General features: G+C 30.3%; 2 protein-coding genes across 3 annotated transcripts; both read right to left on the reverse strand.

Moving 5' to 3' along the window:
* Positions 1–6,010: 6,010 nt before the first annotated feature.
* Positions 6,011–13,080, reverse strand: LOC149897388 (cytochrome c oxidase subunit 4 isoform 1, mitochondrial-like). 2 transcript variants are annotated; one of them, XM_090116247.1, is made up of 6 exons: positions 12,990–13,080; positions 11,266–11,353; positions 10,632–10,745; positions 9,942–10,134; positions 8,741–8,877; positions 6,011–6,110 (listed from the first exon to the last, which is right to left on the reverse strand). In XM_090116247.1, exons 2-5 carry the CDS (start codon positions 11,347–11,349, stop codon positions 8,744–8,746), a joined length of 525 nt encoding a protein of 174 aa, XP_089972373.1. In that variant the 5' UTR covers positions 11,350–11,353; positions 12,990–13,080; the 3' UTR covers positions 6,011–6,110; positions 8,741–8,743. The 2 variants fall into 2 exon arrangements, with proteins under 2 accessions (XP_089972373.1, XP_089972374.1); XM_090116248.1 differs by having other exon boundaries at positions 12,883–12,999.
* Positions 13,081–13,351: 271 nt separating this feature from the next.
* On the reverse strand, positions 13,352–16,757 carry LOC149897389 (uncharacterized). Its single transcript, XM_090116500.1, has 7 exons — positions 16,211–16,757; positions 15,953–16,103; positions 15,405–15,693; positions 15,003–15,097; positions 14,780–14,843; positions 14,290–14,436; positions 13,352–14,134 (listed from the first exon to the last, which is right to left on the reverse strand). The coding sequence occupies exons 1-7, from the start codon at positions 16,755–16,757 to the stop codon at positions 13,352–13,354; spliced, it is 2,076 nt and encodes a 691-aa protein (XP_089972626.1).
* Between the last annotated feature and the right edge of the window lie 41 nt (positions 16,758–16,798).

A 16,798-nucleotide genomic window follows, 5' to 3' on the forward strand; every position in this document is an offset into this window, starting at 1 on the left:
TAATCATACAAAAATGAAGTGATTCTCAGACGCGAAGTAAATAAAATTAAAAACTGACGAGTCACAAACTGACACACACCCAAACAATAAGTATCTATAAATTAACTAAATACTAAATGCAATAATCCCGCAAAATTAATTTTTTTTTTACTTTGTAAATAAATATTCCCGGTTCAAAAATGAACAAAATGTAGTATAAAAACGAGAAAAAATAGATATTATGCTATTCCCAAAGCAATAATAATTAAATTCGAAAATTATTATGCAAGAAAATACTTACTGTCCAGTAGCAAAATAATGAAAACTGAACAAGTAAATATAATATTCCCAATGCGACAAAAATAATTAATAATTAATTGCACTGGATATAATTATCAAGATGTACATTTTATTCATTAATATTCCATCAGTTGAAAAAAATTATTAACTCGATAAAACATTAGAAAAAATTGCAGACGAAGGACGACAGAATTGAATTTGATTTTAAAATAATTTCTTCGTTTACATTTCTTACAATTACTTAAACGATCTAAACTAACGAATTTTCATTTAATTTACGTAAACACTAATAATATCTGAATCTTATATTTTTCATGGTTCCCAACACAGAATAAGATTAGTCTGAAATATAGCTACTTTTTACCTAATTTAAAAATGATATCAAAAAAACTCAATATTTATAATTATAAGAATGAACTGTGGAATGAACAGTAGGTATTTGCAGATTGTATGTTTGACATTGTTGTAGTTTGTCATAGAAAATTACAAATAATATATTAACGGTCTTACTAATAAAATGTTAACCATTCGCTTTGCAATGGATTAGTTATTGCAATAACCTGTCATGTTTTTATGATTGACGTTTCATGTGAGCAAGAGCAGGACACAGCTATGGTAGAAAATGGTAGAAATTTATCAATTGTTTAACTTTTTATTAGTAAGGCCGTAAGAAGATAAATATCTTCGATATTGAATTCAAGAGTATTTTGTGATCACTGCACCAGACTCATTTACAATATTATAATAGATTATTATTAAATAATGGTGCATATTTATAATATTTGTTATACATAAGCCTAAATACATAATATTTTATTAGATAAATTAATTGTAAAACAATTGAGATGTGGATTTGAATGTTTTACCTTGATGTATTATTGTTAGTTATAAATATTAGCTATAGTTTGCGAAAAATGTATTTTATTATTATTACTTATAAGATTTCGAGTAATTCATTTTTTTCGTTGAATCTATTTCTGTATTTACTAGACATATTAAAATATTTTATATATCTGAAATTCCTCAGTAAATATTACCAGAGCCAATATATTTTTCGCAAACTATGCCGGAGTAAAGCTCCAAGAGAAATTTTCTTATGATTATTATAAGGTATAAATGTTCTATATATTAGTGTTAATCGAACTTTCTATATATTTCAATGTCGCTTTCAATGTCATCGTAAAACTTAGCTTTAATATGTTTAGATAATCCAAAATAAATCAATTCCTATTTCTCTCTTCTTACTGCAGTCAAGATAATTTATTTATATCTTCTGTAAGAAGACGCAGAACGTTACAAATTAATATCAAGATTTAAAAATAAATAGATACATTATTTTCATAAATACAAATAGTCAGAGAATATAGTCAGTTCTAATTATTTTGATATGAGATTAATACCTATATGTCTTAGAATACAATATAGTATGTAATTGTACACAAATATGTTTTTTATTATCTTGACTGTAATAATCTTCCTCATAGGCATAATAAATGGACTGAAAAAATTCAAAGTACGAGTACATTTTGCGTACCCCTAATATCAATATTTATTTTAGGTTGGCAACAAAAATACTTAATAAATACGTCAAAATTATGAATAAAAACAAAATATAAAATGTCGAATTAAATGTCAGTCCTATCTATGTCTATGATATGTCCAATTTGTGTTAAATCGATGAGTACCAAATTTACAGTAGAATGCTAGGCTAAATACATTGATATAGTATTAAAAATTCAAATATTCATTCGTTGTCTGTAAAGTCTTCAAACCATAAACAATAAAAAACAAATCTATTTTTTAATTAATGGTTTGAAATTTCTTCTGAATGAGTTTAAATAAAAGCACTTCGCGCACTTATTTATTTAATACTATATCAATGACGAAACAAATAAATTTACTAAACATATTCATGCAAATAGATTTTATAAAAACACTAAAAATTATATAAAAAATAAAATGGTTATAGATGTCGTATTTATGGAATCCAAAAATTTAGATGTTTAAATAGAAATGGTGTATATTTTGTGTATCAAACATTTTCTAGTCGATAAATAGTCATTTGTTTTAATTATTTCAAAATTTACTTTTAATCGTTTAGGCGAATATTCGAATAATTGTACACTGCCAATTTTGTTTTAGTATTTAAATTATTGCTAAAATTTGGGTGTCTAGTAGAATTTTATTGTTTTATTTCATTAGAAATGTGATATTTATTTATTTGATGGCGATATACATTAAGTGTAAAAATATATTTTCCACCAATCTAAATGTTAGCTGCATACTTCGTGTTAAATGGAAAATCAATAAATTTGTAAATTAACAACCAATTATTCTAAATTACTACTTAGCACTTAATGCTTGATCTCTATACAATTAAGTATGCATCTTTCCTGTCTCTTCTTTATATTTATTTGTAAGATATTACAAATATATAATTTTTACGTATAGCTAGCTATCATCCAATAGGTACTTTAAAAGTGTATAAATAATATTCTATCGCCCTCGCAATATTCGATATTTTTACTGACATTTCAGCAAAAGAAAGTCAGTGAGTCAAACATGTGGGTTATATCTTTCTATGCATATCCTTAAAAATTTTAATAATTTAAATTTAAATTTATGACAAATTTTCTTAGTAGAAATTTGAAAAGCATCAAAGTTTGTAAATATAAAGGAGGCAATTAATTTTGTGGTCCCCTGCAAGCTAATTAATTATCGAAGCTAATTCCTCATATCATAAAAAAACAGCTAATATTGTCAGTCTATTCCTTATTGCGTAATAATTATGTATTTTTTGCGACACGACAAACGAAACTTACAAAATTAATTTCATACCATATTCCGATACTAGCGCCATAGTTACTTAACTTTCCCGCTTCAGAAACTATTTTATGTGCCCTTTATTCTTCACTATAAAGCGCGTCACACACGGTGAAGATACTATAATATTTTATGTTAAGATTCTCTACTATAAAATATTACAGTATCTTAAGGTATCCGGTATCAGCGTTCTGACCATCATTTTTCTTTTTATCATTGCGTACTATAAGACCCCTGTAGAACCTGTAGAGCCATCCTGTTACAAATGACCCGAAATTTCCACCAAAATCTTCACCGTGTGTGACGCGCTTTATTCTTCTACTTTTTTCAAATGTTTTCTTCATTACTTTGTGTTACCACATAAACTGTTATGAAAGAATGAGCTTGGAAATAATTTCTTTTATAATAAGATTTTGTATTTAAAATTAAGTATTTTAATTTGTCGTACACATTTATATTCTCATAGTTAAGTACTTACCATGCGAGGACGATTATTATTATCTATATTATGTTCTATTTGTAACATATTTAATTAAATAAATTGCGACATTTTTGTTTTATTATTCCGCGCTCATTCAGTTTTTATGAAAGTGTTTATAAATAAGTGTATGTGTAATAAGTTTTTATGCTCATTCGTTATGTTGAAACGTTGTTTTGTAATAAAATATAAAAGCTGTTTGAATTTTATTTTTTCCTTATCACCTATACCTAAATATACACAATACCTAAATAATTTGGAAAATCCAAAATTGCACGCCTCATAATTTTTTTTTAATAAATATTTATTAATTATTATTTTGTTTATTTAATAACAATTAAACCATATCGAATCAGACCCTGAAAAATGAAAGGGTTCTATTCCTGAGCATACTCAAGCGTAAGAGAAAAAAAAAGACTCGATTAGTAAAGTATTTCGGTCGCTATCGTGTTAACAAGAAAAAGGATCCGCACATACAGACACACGGACGTCCAAGACAGAACTTTTTTAAACTGTTTTTTAACTAGTTTAAATAACAAAAATGACATCAAAAATATCATGAACGTTAAAAATAGTGTTTTTTCTTAATATGTGTGTGTATGTATTATCTTACAAGTGCAATGTATGATACTTATAGACATTTTAAGTTTGAAAAATCAGATGTTTTGCGCGAAGTGACAGTAGTACCCACCTCAACGCTTCGCTTATGAGGCGTGCAATATACACACCTATACAGTAGTAATATTTTCACAAATTTCAATGAAATTAAAATTTAAAATCGAATCATATAAAAAACGTAGTAGATAGATACATTGTGATAATATTATGTACTACCATATTATCTCAATGAGTAGATACGGCTTTCATACAATTCAATAAAAAACGCATCATAATCGCTGCATAAGGTTTAATGAAAAGTTTTCAATTACTACAGATTGTAACCGATGTGCCGGTGTGCCGATTATGAGAAACCATGTTGATTTTAAGCAACAAAAAACTTATGTTAGGTACCTACTCAAATATCTGAAACTACAATATTTGACTTGGTATATGATTATATCTCTATATTTATTCAGGATCATTTCAGGATACATAAACCAGAATATCTATTTATGATCCGTAGATGAAAATGGCTAATTAAAACATAAACTTGTTTCATAATCTCACATTACACCACCACCACCATTAATTATAGGGTATAATAATTATTATAAATTCACTATAATAATTGTGAAATTTTCCACTTCAACAAATGGCGCCAAATCAAAAGATTCATAGTATCATCCTGTCATCCATAGATGGCGTTGTTATAAATTATAGTTTTAACTTTTCGACAATAGATGGCGCTGTTATAAATTTTATATAGTTTTAACTTTTTGACAATAGATGGCGCTGTTATAAATTTTATATAGTTTTAACTTTTCGACAATAGATGGCGCTGTTATAAATTTTATATAGTTTTAACTTTTCGACGAAAGATGGCGCTATTACAAATAACTGTTTCAATTTCCCATTATTGGAAATAGATGGCGCTGTTATAAATTTTAAATAGTTTAACTACTCGACAATAGATGGCGCTATTACAAATACCTGTCTGTAATAGCGCCCGCAATTGTTTTTTTTTTTAGTTTTAAAATTTTAGTATACCATGTCGTTAGTTCATGGTTTGTTTTTAATTGTTTGCTATAAATAATTGTTTGTTCGTTAATAATTTATTGTCAATAAATAAAATAAAGATATACTGTTTGGTTGGCACCCTTTTAAAAATGATTAATATTTTTTTCTATTATTAGTTTAAAAACATTTACTATCGTTTGTTCTTCAATAAGTAACGTTTGTTTGTTAAAATTTAATTGCCGTTTTCTTGTTTAATTTGCAATTTTTAATAATTATATGAATGTACGTTTCATAAAACTTGTATTGGGCACGCGCTATTTTGTCTTTTTGCTCATGGATAACTCATTGAAATATGAAACAACACATTATAAAAAACTGTATCATGTATGTTTATGTAAATAATTTATATAGTGTTTGAACACGAACATTAGGTCATGAAAATTGAAACTGAAAGGTGCTTCTATTCGTTCGCAACTTGCCGTTCGTCTGTTAGAACGCTTATCTGTAAAAATTATCTTATCTTATTTTGTATTTTACGCTTCTGAGAGTAATTTAAAGTTAACAAAAGCTTTACAGTGAAATACATACGAATGAATTATATAAACAAAGCCTACTTGATAAGAAAATTTAAATTCTACCATTTGCTTGAAGTGTTGAAGTGTCACTTCAATATTATTGCAAATTCATTCCTGCGTGGAAGTAAGTTTATTGATTTCAATCGATTAAAGCTAGTCTCATTTAGGCGAACAAATCACGGCAGTACTATTAAATACAAAATGTACAAGGGTGTTATTAAAAAAATAAAAGAATTAGTTGGAATCACGATTTTATTTGCATATCTTACATATAATAATTTATCATAACATTGTCTACTCTACGCCGACTCCACTCCCGAAGTACTGCAAGAGACGACCTGAAATAAAAAAATAATAATTAGAACAAACATACAAAAAAAAATAGATTTAAAATTTATTTAGACATTATTTGTAATTTATTGAATAATGCTACAATGTTCAATTTTGTAATTTAGTGGTGGCATTATTATTAAAGGTCTATGTTTGTGCCTTTTCTGAAAAATAAAATTGTTTTGAACGATAATGTCTGTTTTATTTCTATCCTACCATATAAACATTGTGAAAACCTCTGTTAAATATATCATGGTATAACAAATAACACAAGTTATATGAATAGCCTTATAAACTATTTCTATCCTTTTTAAGGAAGATGGTGCTCAATTCAACTGATTTTTTTTATAGTATTTGATTTTACGCGAGTATTATACATTTAGAAATTAAAAATTTTAACGGATTTTAAACGTGTCTGCCCGTGACCACGCTGCAAAGTGTGCGAAACGTCGGGATAATAATATAATGATAAAATCGCGTTTAGAATCCGTTAAAATTTTTATTTCTAAATGTAACTAAAAGCTTTTTTTTTTCTTTGTTTTACAAAAAAAAGGTACACCTTTGACAGAACTTTGACTGGGTGATCTAATTTTGATTTTTTTTTCTTTTTATTCAAATCAAATATTCTTTGTTTTGAATAATTGATGGTGGTTTTAAATTTTTTGTTAAAAATTATTGTTTATATATTTTAAAATCATCTATTTCTCCACTAAACTATTTAAGATGCTATTATACAGGGTGTCCCAAAAAGTAGTGATATACTGAAGCTGGGAGGTAGAGGACTTAGAGGGCTATTCGAATCACCCCCATGTGTGTTATGCGATTTTTCGTATTTTCGGAGTTATTACATTTTTTTCAATTTTTCATCTATCGCCGAGTACGATGAGATTTTTATTTATGGTGACGTGAATTATTGCGCTAGATGCTTGTTTTTTTTTTGTGTGCTAAGCTGAAAGATAGGCCAATTCAGTATGGTAACATTTACTATCGTTAGATCTTCGAATGGAATAAAAAAAAGAATTAAATGCTATGAAAGATAAAATTACCCAGTATGTTCATAACTTCAAGGGCCCATAAAAAAATAAAATCACATAAAAAAGGTTTTCCATTTGGCTTTTAAAAACTTGCTCTATCGATCAGGTAGCTACCCTAAAAATTTAATTTTATTATTCTGAAGGCTTCAATCGAAAAATTGAAATCTAAATGTGGTAAGTGCAAAATTTTTATTAACATGATGATTATTAAAACCAATAAATAGGTGTTTAAAAATGATTTTTTTTTAAATAGCCCCGCTGTTGCTCAATGCAAGTGCGACATCACCGTAAAAAGTTGTCTTTTTAATGTCTGAATGCTCTTTTATCATTTTTAATGGTTTCTTCTGCTACTATGAATTTCCGGGTTATTTCGTCCAAATTGTGGCAGTCTCTCGTCTTTGTAGTATCCCCACGGAAAAAATTCAATAGGGTTTATGTCCGGAGACCGTGGAGGCCAGGCTAAAGGGCAAAAATACCCTGAAAGATGGATTGGTCGTTGCAGCCTGCGCATGCGCCGGTGACGCCTGCTTTAAAGCCTGGCCTCCACGGTCCCTCGAATAAACCCCATTGATTTTTTTTCAATGGGGATACTAAAAAGACCTCGGCTACTTGAGAGAATGCCCCAATTTGGACGAAATAACCCGGAAATTCATAGTAGCAGAAGAAACCATTAAAAATGATAAAAAAGCATTCAGACATTTAAAAGACAACTTTTTACGGTGATGTCGCACTTGCACTGAGCAACAGCGGGGCTATTTAAAAAAATTCTGGTAATTAAACACCTATTTATTGGTTTTAATGATCATCATGTTAATAAAAATTTTGCACTTACCACATTTAGATTTCAATTTTTCGATTGAAGCCTTCAGAATAATAAAATGAAATTTTTATGGTGGCTACCTGATCGATAGAGCAAGTTTTTAAAAGCCAAATGGAAAACCTTTTTTATGTGATTTTATTTTTTTATGGGCCCTTGAAGTTATGAACATACTGGGTAATTTTATCTTTCTTGGCATTTAATTCTTTTTTTTATTCCATTCGAAGATCTAACGATAGTAAATGTTACCATACTGAATTGGCCTATCTTTCAGCTTAGCACACAAAAAAAATCAAGCATCTAGCGCAATAATTCACGTCACCATAAATAAAAATCTCATCGTACTCGGCGATAGATGAAAAATTGAAAAAATGTAATAACTCCGAAAATACGAAAAATCGCATAACACACATGGGGGTGATTCGGATAGCCCTCTTGGTCCTCTACCTCCCAGCTTCCGTTCATCACTACTTTTTGGGACACCCTGTATATAACACTTTATATGCTATTCAAAAGAAAATATATTTTTCATGTATTTTATTAAATTATTGTTTAATTCATATCATATTAAGTAATAAAATAATTTCTATTTTTCGTTCAAACACCTTTTCCTATTTAGATAAATGCCTTTGATGGAGTGAACCTCCTCTATGGGCGCTGAGAGTAAAATTTCAAGGTCGCATCATGACACTCCTTACTCCATGGAGTAAGGCGACGATTGGTACCTTTGAATCTTAAAGAAGTTTCACTTCTGCCACGTGTGCTCTATAAACTAGTAAATACTCACAGTTTACTTCCAGCGGTTGTTCTCGTAGTCCCACTTGGAGGCGAGTCCATCGATGGGGTTCACCTTGAGGTCCAACATTCGCTTCAGCTGGGCCTTCTGGGCCTCCTCGCTGAAGGATTCGGGGAGCGGACTGTATACTGGAAACGAAAATATTAATTAGGAATGTTAGGGTAAATAGTTCATTTGTATGGATATGTGAGGTGAATACTTATGTATCCTACAAATATTATAACTGCGAATACTTCTTAACCAATTACAATGAAATTTTGTATGTAGGTAGCTGGAGACCCCGATTAAGACATAGGCTAGCTTTTTAACCCGGAAATCGCACAGGAACAAGAACTATGCGGGTTTTTTCTTTGAAAGTAGTTATTTAATATTTAAATATTCAAGCACTTAATAAAACGATAGAGTATTAGAAAGTAGACGAGTGAAATGGGTCAACAATGACTCGTTTCGTTAACGTACGGCGAAAGACGCGTAAATAGTTGCAGCAGCTCTTGAATTACTGGAACTCGGCATTTGTCGGACAGAAGGACGCCCGTTAGCAAGCCATCTTCTCGATTATTTACTCACCAAGCAACTTAACAGGACTATAGATCCACAGCCTTTCTTCTTTCAAATTACTTACCACTAACCAATTTTTTTCACTAAATTAACTCACTAAAAAACTTAATTTTGAATTCACACACTAACCAACTTTCTTCCTTAAACACACAAACTCACCGAACATCTTAACGGCCATATAGATTTACAACAACAGTGAGGCAGCACACAGAGCCCAGCCCACCGCTGCCTTCCACTGGCCTGTTGGTGCTTGGAACTCGGCAAAGGTCTGACAGAAGGACGACCGGTAAAGGGCTTTCTTCCCTATTAACTCACTTACCGAATGACTTCTGACTATAGATCCACGATGAACGAAGCCCAACACAGTATTTAAACGTGATAACGTTTATAAAATCGTTTTAGTCGGGTGACATGTTCAGAAACTTGTGTCACACCAAAACCTCACGAGCGCGATCGCAGGTATAACGAGAGAGAGACGGACCGATCTCCCGTCTCATCTCGAGCGCTGCCACCAATAAGATGTTATCACGTAAACATCTCGATCGTAAACCTACTTTACAAACAATTTTTTTAGAATAAACTCACCAAAACACTTTCTACCATGAACACACACAATTTTCTTCATTTTACTCACCGAACATCTTAACAGCCATATAGATCCACAGTGACAGTGAGGCAGCACACAGAGCCCAGCCCACAGCTGCCTTCCACTGGCCTGTTGGTGCTTGGAACTCGGCGAAGGTCTGACAGAAGGACGACCGGTAGAGGGCTTTCTTTTCTTCAATGGTCAACTTGCGCCAGTCTCCCTTTTCCTTTTCGCGGAGGACCTGGAATTAAAAATAATATATTATTTTTATGGTCCAAACAAAACATTTGTAAAAATAATCATTTTGGTGGAAATTGGGAAAAAATGTCTAGCTTTTAAGATGAAATCAATTTAAAAAAATACTAGTTCGCATCATATCCAAAATGATAGGAGTTTCATAACAGCAAAATTTAAGATAAAAAGTAAAAACTAAAAAACGTAAACTATTAATGTACTTAAATAATGCTGTAAATAAAACATTACAAATACAAAACTTTTCAAGTATCATTCAATTGTTTTTTAAGTTACATTAAGAACAAATTATCATTGCATCACAAATATGTACAAACAATACAGTATGGTCACATAAACAAAGCTTTTACATTGGCTTTTACAAATCTTGTTCATGTATCACTAATGAATGCATCTTCATCTATTTTTCCAGGTTGATTCTGAAATATTTTAACTCAAACATCCTCTTTACATACTCATATAAAATGGATAAATTACTATATTTACCTTAATGTCAGGGGTTTCAGCCTGGAACCTGACAGCGGGGAGGGGGTAATCGGGCCTGTCCACATAGTTGGGCTGGCCGTTGAAGCCATAGCCTACCCACTCGCGGTTACCAATCTAGAAGTTAATTGTTTAGCTTAATAGACAAAAATGGATTAAAATATTGGGGCGAACAAATTATATATTAAAAAGTGTAAATAAGATTATTCATTTCTAAAAACCAGTCAAGTTATGTTATAATAAAAAATAAGCGACACATGTTTTAAGATCTACATTTCTCTTTGTAGAAATAAGTGTCTATACATGTCTCTATAATAATAATTGACATATATTTACTACATAAGCAAGTACATAAAAACGAATAAGACAATTTATTACTTGAATATTTCTTATTAGATTTCCAACCGCAGCTTCGCCCCAGTTTTCAAAGAAAAACAAGCATAGTTCCCGTTTCTGTGGGATTTCTGGGACAAAAATGTCTTATTTTGGGTAATCCGCTACCTACATACCAAATTTCATTGTAATTGGTTCAGTAGTATTTGCATGAAAGAGTAACAAACATCCATCCATCCATCCTCACAAACTTTCACATTTATAATATGAGTAGGATGTTCACTACAATTAACGCAAAGCTTACCTTAGACAATTCACTGACAGACCGTGTGCCAACTGGAACACGGATAGCGTCTATGATTGCTCTGCGCAACAGGAGATTGGCCATTTTGCTGCAAAAAACAGTATTTATTTTAAACATTTTGTCTATTTACTCATTTTATTTACTTAATAAAGTTTGTCTTTTCTCAAACATCTGGCAAAATACTTATAAACATAAAAAATAAATTTACCATTACCTACCCTCAGTTTAACTTATTTCAGATAAGGAAAATCCCAAAAAATATGAATTAAATTTTAATAATTTTTATGCTTTTCCTAAGTATGGACCTTAGTTCCATAAAGAAAACTTAATCTACCTTTATGTTTAGGCTTTTCTTCCTTTAAAAATTAAAAAATATATATACGGTCGAATTCCTTTTTTTAAGTCAGTTAAAAAATACTATAAATTGTATCTTATGCATCTAAATAACTATTTTGTAATGTCATACTTTTATAATAAGTAACCAAATCTGCATATTACGTCTATTGTATCTACAAGGAAATAACTTTGAGGAAAATTTATTTCATAACTTTAAGTATCTATTTTACGATAATACAAATCCAATTTGAACTTTTTTTTAATATTTTTGTGATGTAAAACCTCCATATTTATTAGATAGTTATTCATATTTAGTTAAATCTTATATATAAAAATGAATCGCAAAATGTGTTGGTAAGCGCATAACTCGAGAACGGCTGAACCGATTTCGATAATTCTTTTTTTATTATATTCCTTGAAGTACGAGGATGGTTCTTATGTAGAGAAAACGTAAACATGTACCACGGGCGAAGCCGGGGCGGACCGCTAGTATTCAATAATAATTAATAAGATTTCAATATGGTTTCTCTATGTTGACCTATTTATTCAAATTGTATGTTTCTTTTTAATCTCATAATATTATTGATTATGAGTGTAATTTCCTTATATCAAATGTAATTTTAGAAACAAAGTTCAATAATGCACCTTTCAATACAGTGAGAAACAATGAAAAGAAATAATACCTGAATCAATTGGATTTGTGATTTCTCTTGCAAGGGCAAGATCTGATTGTATATTTGTTTTCTAGAAACCTATTCAGCATTTCTGTGTTTATTATTTACATTATTTATTAATCTCCATAGCATAAAAAATATACAGAGAAAAGAAGTTAATATGAATTTACTTGGATGAAGTTAATATCTTTGTTAGCAGATTTTTTATAAATTTTTTTCTTGAATCTATGACTCAAGCTTAAAAAGGTAATGAAATATATAAATAGTTTATTCTGACATCAATTATATCATCAATATTATTACATTATGCTTATTTTCGTAATACATTATATTCTTCGGTCTTCCTTCTGTAACGGAGTCGCAGAACAAAAAATAGGTGTTTCAAAGGTGTTATTGATAAGATTGAATAGGTTATGGCAATCGAACGAGTTACATAATAACAAAAAATTCTTGAAATATTTCCTTCAATCTCTAAATGCATTTAAAGTAAGCGTTAATATGTATTAGTGCAGTATTTAACTGTGTATTTTTGTTTAAATTATGAGAATATGGTGTTTTGAAATAAAGATTCCAATTTCAAACCTGCGTGTTCGAAAACAAAACTTACCCGATAGCACTTACACACTATTGTTTAGATAATTTGAACTGCAAAAAGCACATAAAAATAACTTCACTACATAAAATATTTTTCTACTGCATTGAAATAATAATTACCTTTTGTGATTCGGTTTTCTTCAGCAAGAACTTTACCCGTAATACCTTATACCACCCGTCACTGAAAAACTTGGAAACCAGCGCCCTCTAGTGTTGATGTCGACTAATCAATACTTGACAGCATTTCGTTTCACGGTAAGTTTATTTTCACGCATATTATTATTTTGTTTTTAAGATACTATTTAAATACGATATTATTTTTTTAAATGGAACCATTTTATTTTCTCTAAACATACAAGTATTAAAATGAGATAATTTCCATCAAATATTATTATACAAAATTAGTTATTTTTCAAATATTTAATTGAAATTCAAACTCCCTATGTAGAAGGCAGAAGCAAAGAAATAAAACACGAATATAGTTACTTTACACCTTTCATCATTTTATTTTTTACTTCAGTTTCTATTACATCAGATAACAATCCGTACAATTCATTTTCAGGCATAATTCTGTATTGTGTGCCTTTACCCTTTGCTCTTGTCATATCCTCAAATTTATCATCTACATCTGGTATACTTAAACCTTCTTCATCGTCCACAATATCATTACTACGGTTTTTCTCATCATCTGATAAATATAAAAATGTTACTACTGATTCGTTCTTTCCTTTAGTATCTCTTTCTATCGTGACACGTGGAGTTACGTTAACTTCTTCTTGAATAATCTTTTTCAAATCTACATTTTTCATAAATTTTACAATATCACTCTCTACCGGTTCTTTTGACTCAGAATTTTCACTATCCATAGCCATTGTGGTGAATTCATTATCTTCTAGTTCAGGCATTTTAGTTACAAATTCAACCGCTTCAATGCTTTCTTCACTCGTTTCTTTTTTAATTTCATTCTGTTTTTCAATTTCTTTTTGTTTTTCAGTAGTTGTTTCTTTCTTTTCTTCCCTTAAATTATTTTGATACTCCCTAATTTCTTTGCTGTCGAACATAGTTGATAAAAATTCCCTAAATAGATCATCATCCAGCATTCTCAATGCTTTATCTATTTCAAATATTGACATTGGCTTCATAGTTTTGCCAGTGAAGGGTTCTATCTTGAAGGTAGTTGGTTTCGGAGGTTTAGTAGGGATCATTGCTTTCAAGAAATCGAAATCAGACTCTGGTGTTGTTCGTTTCAGCGACGAAGGAACTGGCTGTAAATATAATTAAATTAACATTTTCATCATGTTCTCGCAAGATGAAGTATTATAATATTTCTGCTATTTGTAAAGAGTTTGCTAAGACACATTTCATGACACGTGATTGATTGTTTAAAAGGACTTTTCGCAAAGAATAATTCGAAAAATACCTTCTCCATAATATCCTCTATCCAGTCAGTATAGTAGCCGAGCTTAGTAAAAACAGTTGGAGCATCTGGAGTTCCACAAGTGGGTGATCCAAAACTGACTACACCCATCAGCTTGCCATCGACCACGCCTGGACCTCCTACATCCCGCTAAAATGTTCGAAATTAGTTGTAGCTTAAAAGAGTTACTATGGATACATGCTGAGTGAAATGGTTATCATTCGGTTGGTGCCTAAATAGCTACAGAATATGATTCTTTTATATGGTTAAAAGGAACTAGCGATCGTTTCCACGTCAGTATGTGGTAAGTAAGTATTTGTGTTTATATTCAGCTTGTATTTTAGAAGAATTAGGTGTTAAACTATCTTAATTCTGCCATACTTCACTGGAACATAATTAATACGATTATATGAAAATAGGAAACATAAATAGGAATAAACAGTATGTAAAGCTAATCCACGTTAATCTTTGAACTCAAACGACGACAACATACGTTGCAGGCACCTCCACCCTTTGATAAGAAACCCGCACAAAAATGTTTGTTCGTGACAAATTCCCTGAAAAAAAAACATTCAAATAATATCATCACACAATCTAAGAGCCAGAATCTATAACCATACAGTATATTATGTGTATGTAATTTGTAAATAGACTTATAAATATGTGATATTTCTTCTGTGCCTATCGAGCAAAATATGATAATGTTCCAAACTCACTTTGTATAAACATCTTGACAATCCTGTCTGGGATAGATATCGAGCATTGCAAATGACAAAATATTCTTCCAGGGATCAAAAATAATACCACTTCTCTGAAAGGCAAAGCGTAAAATGAAACGTAATTACACTTTCAAGGTGAATCAATTCTATCTATCAATCAATATTTTAAAGCTGGCTTTCTAGGTTTTTATACCTTTTTAATGAAATAATTTTGATTTGGATATCAATTTTAAATTAAAACATATTATGAAATGTAAATATGTACACCACACCTGATACCATTATCTAAAATAACGGTAAAATATTATACCTGATTTTTTATGAAAAAGTTGTTTTTTATTGGAATGACATGCTAATTAATATAACTTTGGGATAATTATTAATTCCAATTTAACTTACACCCTTCGCTCCCCACCCTAAGATCGTAACGCCAGGAGTAGTCAACGGTAAATTCCAAGGGTTTCTATCAAAATCTATTCTCTTGATTCTCTTGACCTTTCTACTGAATTTCAAGTGTCTAGAAAGGCGTAAGATGCAGAGGTTGTTCCTTAAAGTCTTCGGGTCGTATCCGGGGTGGAAATATACTTCCAAAACGGATATAACCTCGCCTCCACCGCTGTAGAACGAACTACCGACTCTGACAGAGAGAAAAGCTGGATTTTCACGAAACAGGCGGTTGTTGTATGCCCTAAAAATAGGGAATATTATTGAAAAAATGTTCAAGAAGAAAAATTAAATGTAAACCTAATGAATATTTTATCAATGTTAAAAACGTGCGCTAGGTAATGAAAATGAACATAGAACTTGTATACGTAGTATATTATTATTAGTCTGTGATAGAACCATATTTCGTCATCAATTAGATATTGAAATTGAACATTTTAAACTTTACTTATTCATATCACAAGATAAATGGTTAAATAAAGATTGTTTAGAAGCTATCTCACAGTTGCAAACAAGAAGATGCCGTGATGATGAGGTCTGACTTGATGATGGAGCCAGCGCAATGAAAACTATTGAAGATATGAACACTGGCCATGAAAGGGAAGTATTTGATCTTGGTCCGCTCTCCTTTGTAGATACGACGACCACTCGGTTCTGAAAAAAAAATTAAAAGACGTAATAATAATGATACATAAGGACAAAAATATACCTACAGTATCTAGTTACTCAGTACCTATATAAAAACGACAAGTCATACAAACCCCAAAACTCATTATCACTTGTAGTAATAATATCATCTGTAGACGTTTTATTTTCAGCCTTAATATTTTTTAAACGCTCTAAGACTTTCGTATTAATATTAACATAAACATTATCTCCTGCATACGTGTCTCTTAATTCCTTTAAATTCTCTATAAATATTTCTATATATTTATCAATATTAATATCTTCAGCAGTATACATTTTATCTTCATTGATCATTTCATTTATTATAGCTATAAAATCAGTGCTATTATAATACGTAGTTTTATGTTCAAATTTAACTTTGGTCAGTTCTTGTATATATTTCAAGTTATTGTCATCACGGAGAGACTGGGTTACAAAATACTTATGCATTGTAGAATATTGCTTCAGTTTCGTGTTATCATTTGAACCTTTTAAGTGTAATGTGGAAAATATCTTATTAACCGTGTTCCGAATTGTGTCTTCAGCATTTTTGATCATGTTATCTTCCCTCGGCAATTGTTCTAGACCATTTGCTTTTAGAAGAATCAACGAGATGAAAATAATTCTCTCACTTACATACATTTTTCCAATTTTTATGTATTTGTTTCTATTATAACACTTTT

This window comes from Colias eurytheme, chromosome 25, assembly GCF_061535395.1.
Source record: "Colias eurytheme isolate Ceu_HAF_F1 chromosome 25, ilColEury1 Martin Lab GWU primary, whole genome shotgun sequence".
NCBI classification, from domain to species: domain Eukaryota; kingdom Metazoa; phylum Arthropoda; class Insecta; order Lepidoptera; family Pieridae; genus Colias; species Colias eurytheme.

Excerpts from the sequence above, each read along its gene's own strand:
- LOC149897388 (XM_090116247.1), bottom strand. The coding sequence starts at position 11,349 with ATGGCCAATCTCCTGTTGCGCAGAGCAATCATAGACGCTATCCGTGTT. Across the intron at positions 10,135-10,631 it reads CTGAAACCCCTGACATTAAG|GTCCTCCGCGAAAAGGAAAA; the intron begins GTAAATATAGTA and ends TTTTAATTCCAG. Across the intron at positions 8,878-9,941 it reads TATGGCTGTTAAGATGTTCG|TATACAGTCCGCTCCCCGAA; the intron begins GTGAGTAAAATG and ends TTTCGTTTCCAG.
- LOC149897389 (XM_090116500.1), bottom strand. The coding sequence starts at position 16,757 with ATGTATGTAAGTGAGAGAATTATTTTCATCTCGTTGATTCTTCTAAAA. Across the intron at positions 15,098-15,404 it reads TAGGGTGGGGAGCGAAGGGT|AGAAGTGGTATTATTTTTGA; the intron begins GTAAGTTAAATT and ends TTTGCCTTTCAG. Across the intron at positions 14,135-14,289 it reads TAGAGGATATTATGGAGAAG|CCAGTTCCTTCGTCGCTGAA; the intron begins GTATTTTTCGAA and ends TTATATTTACAG.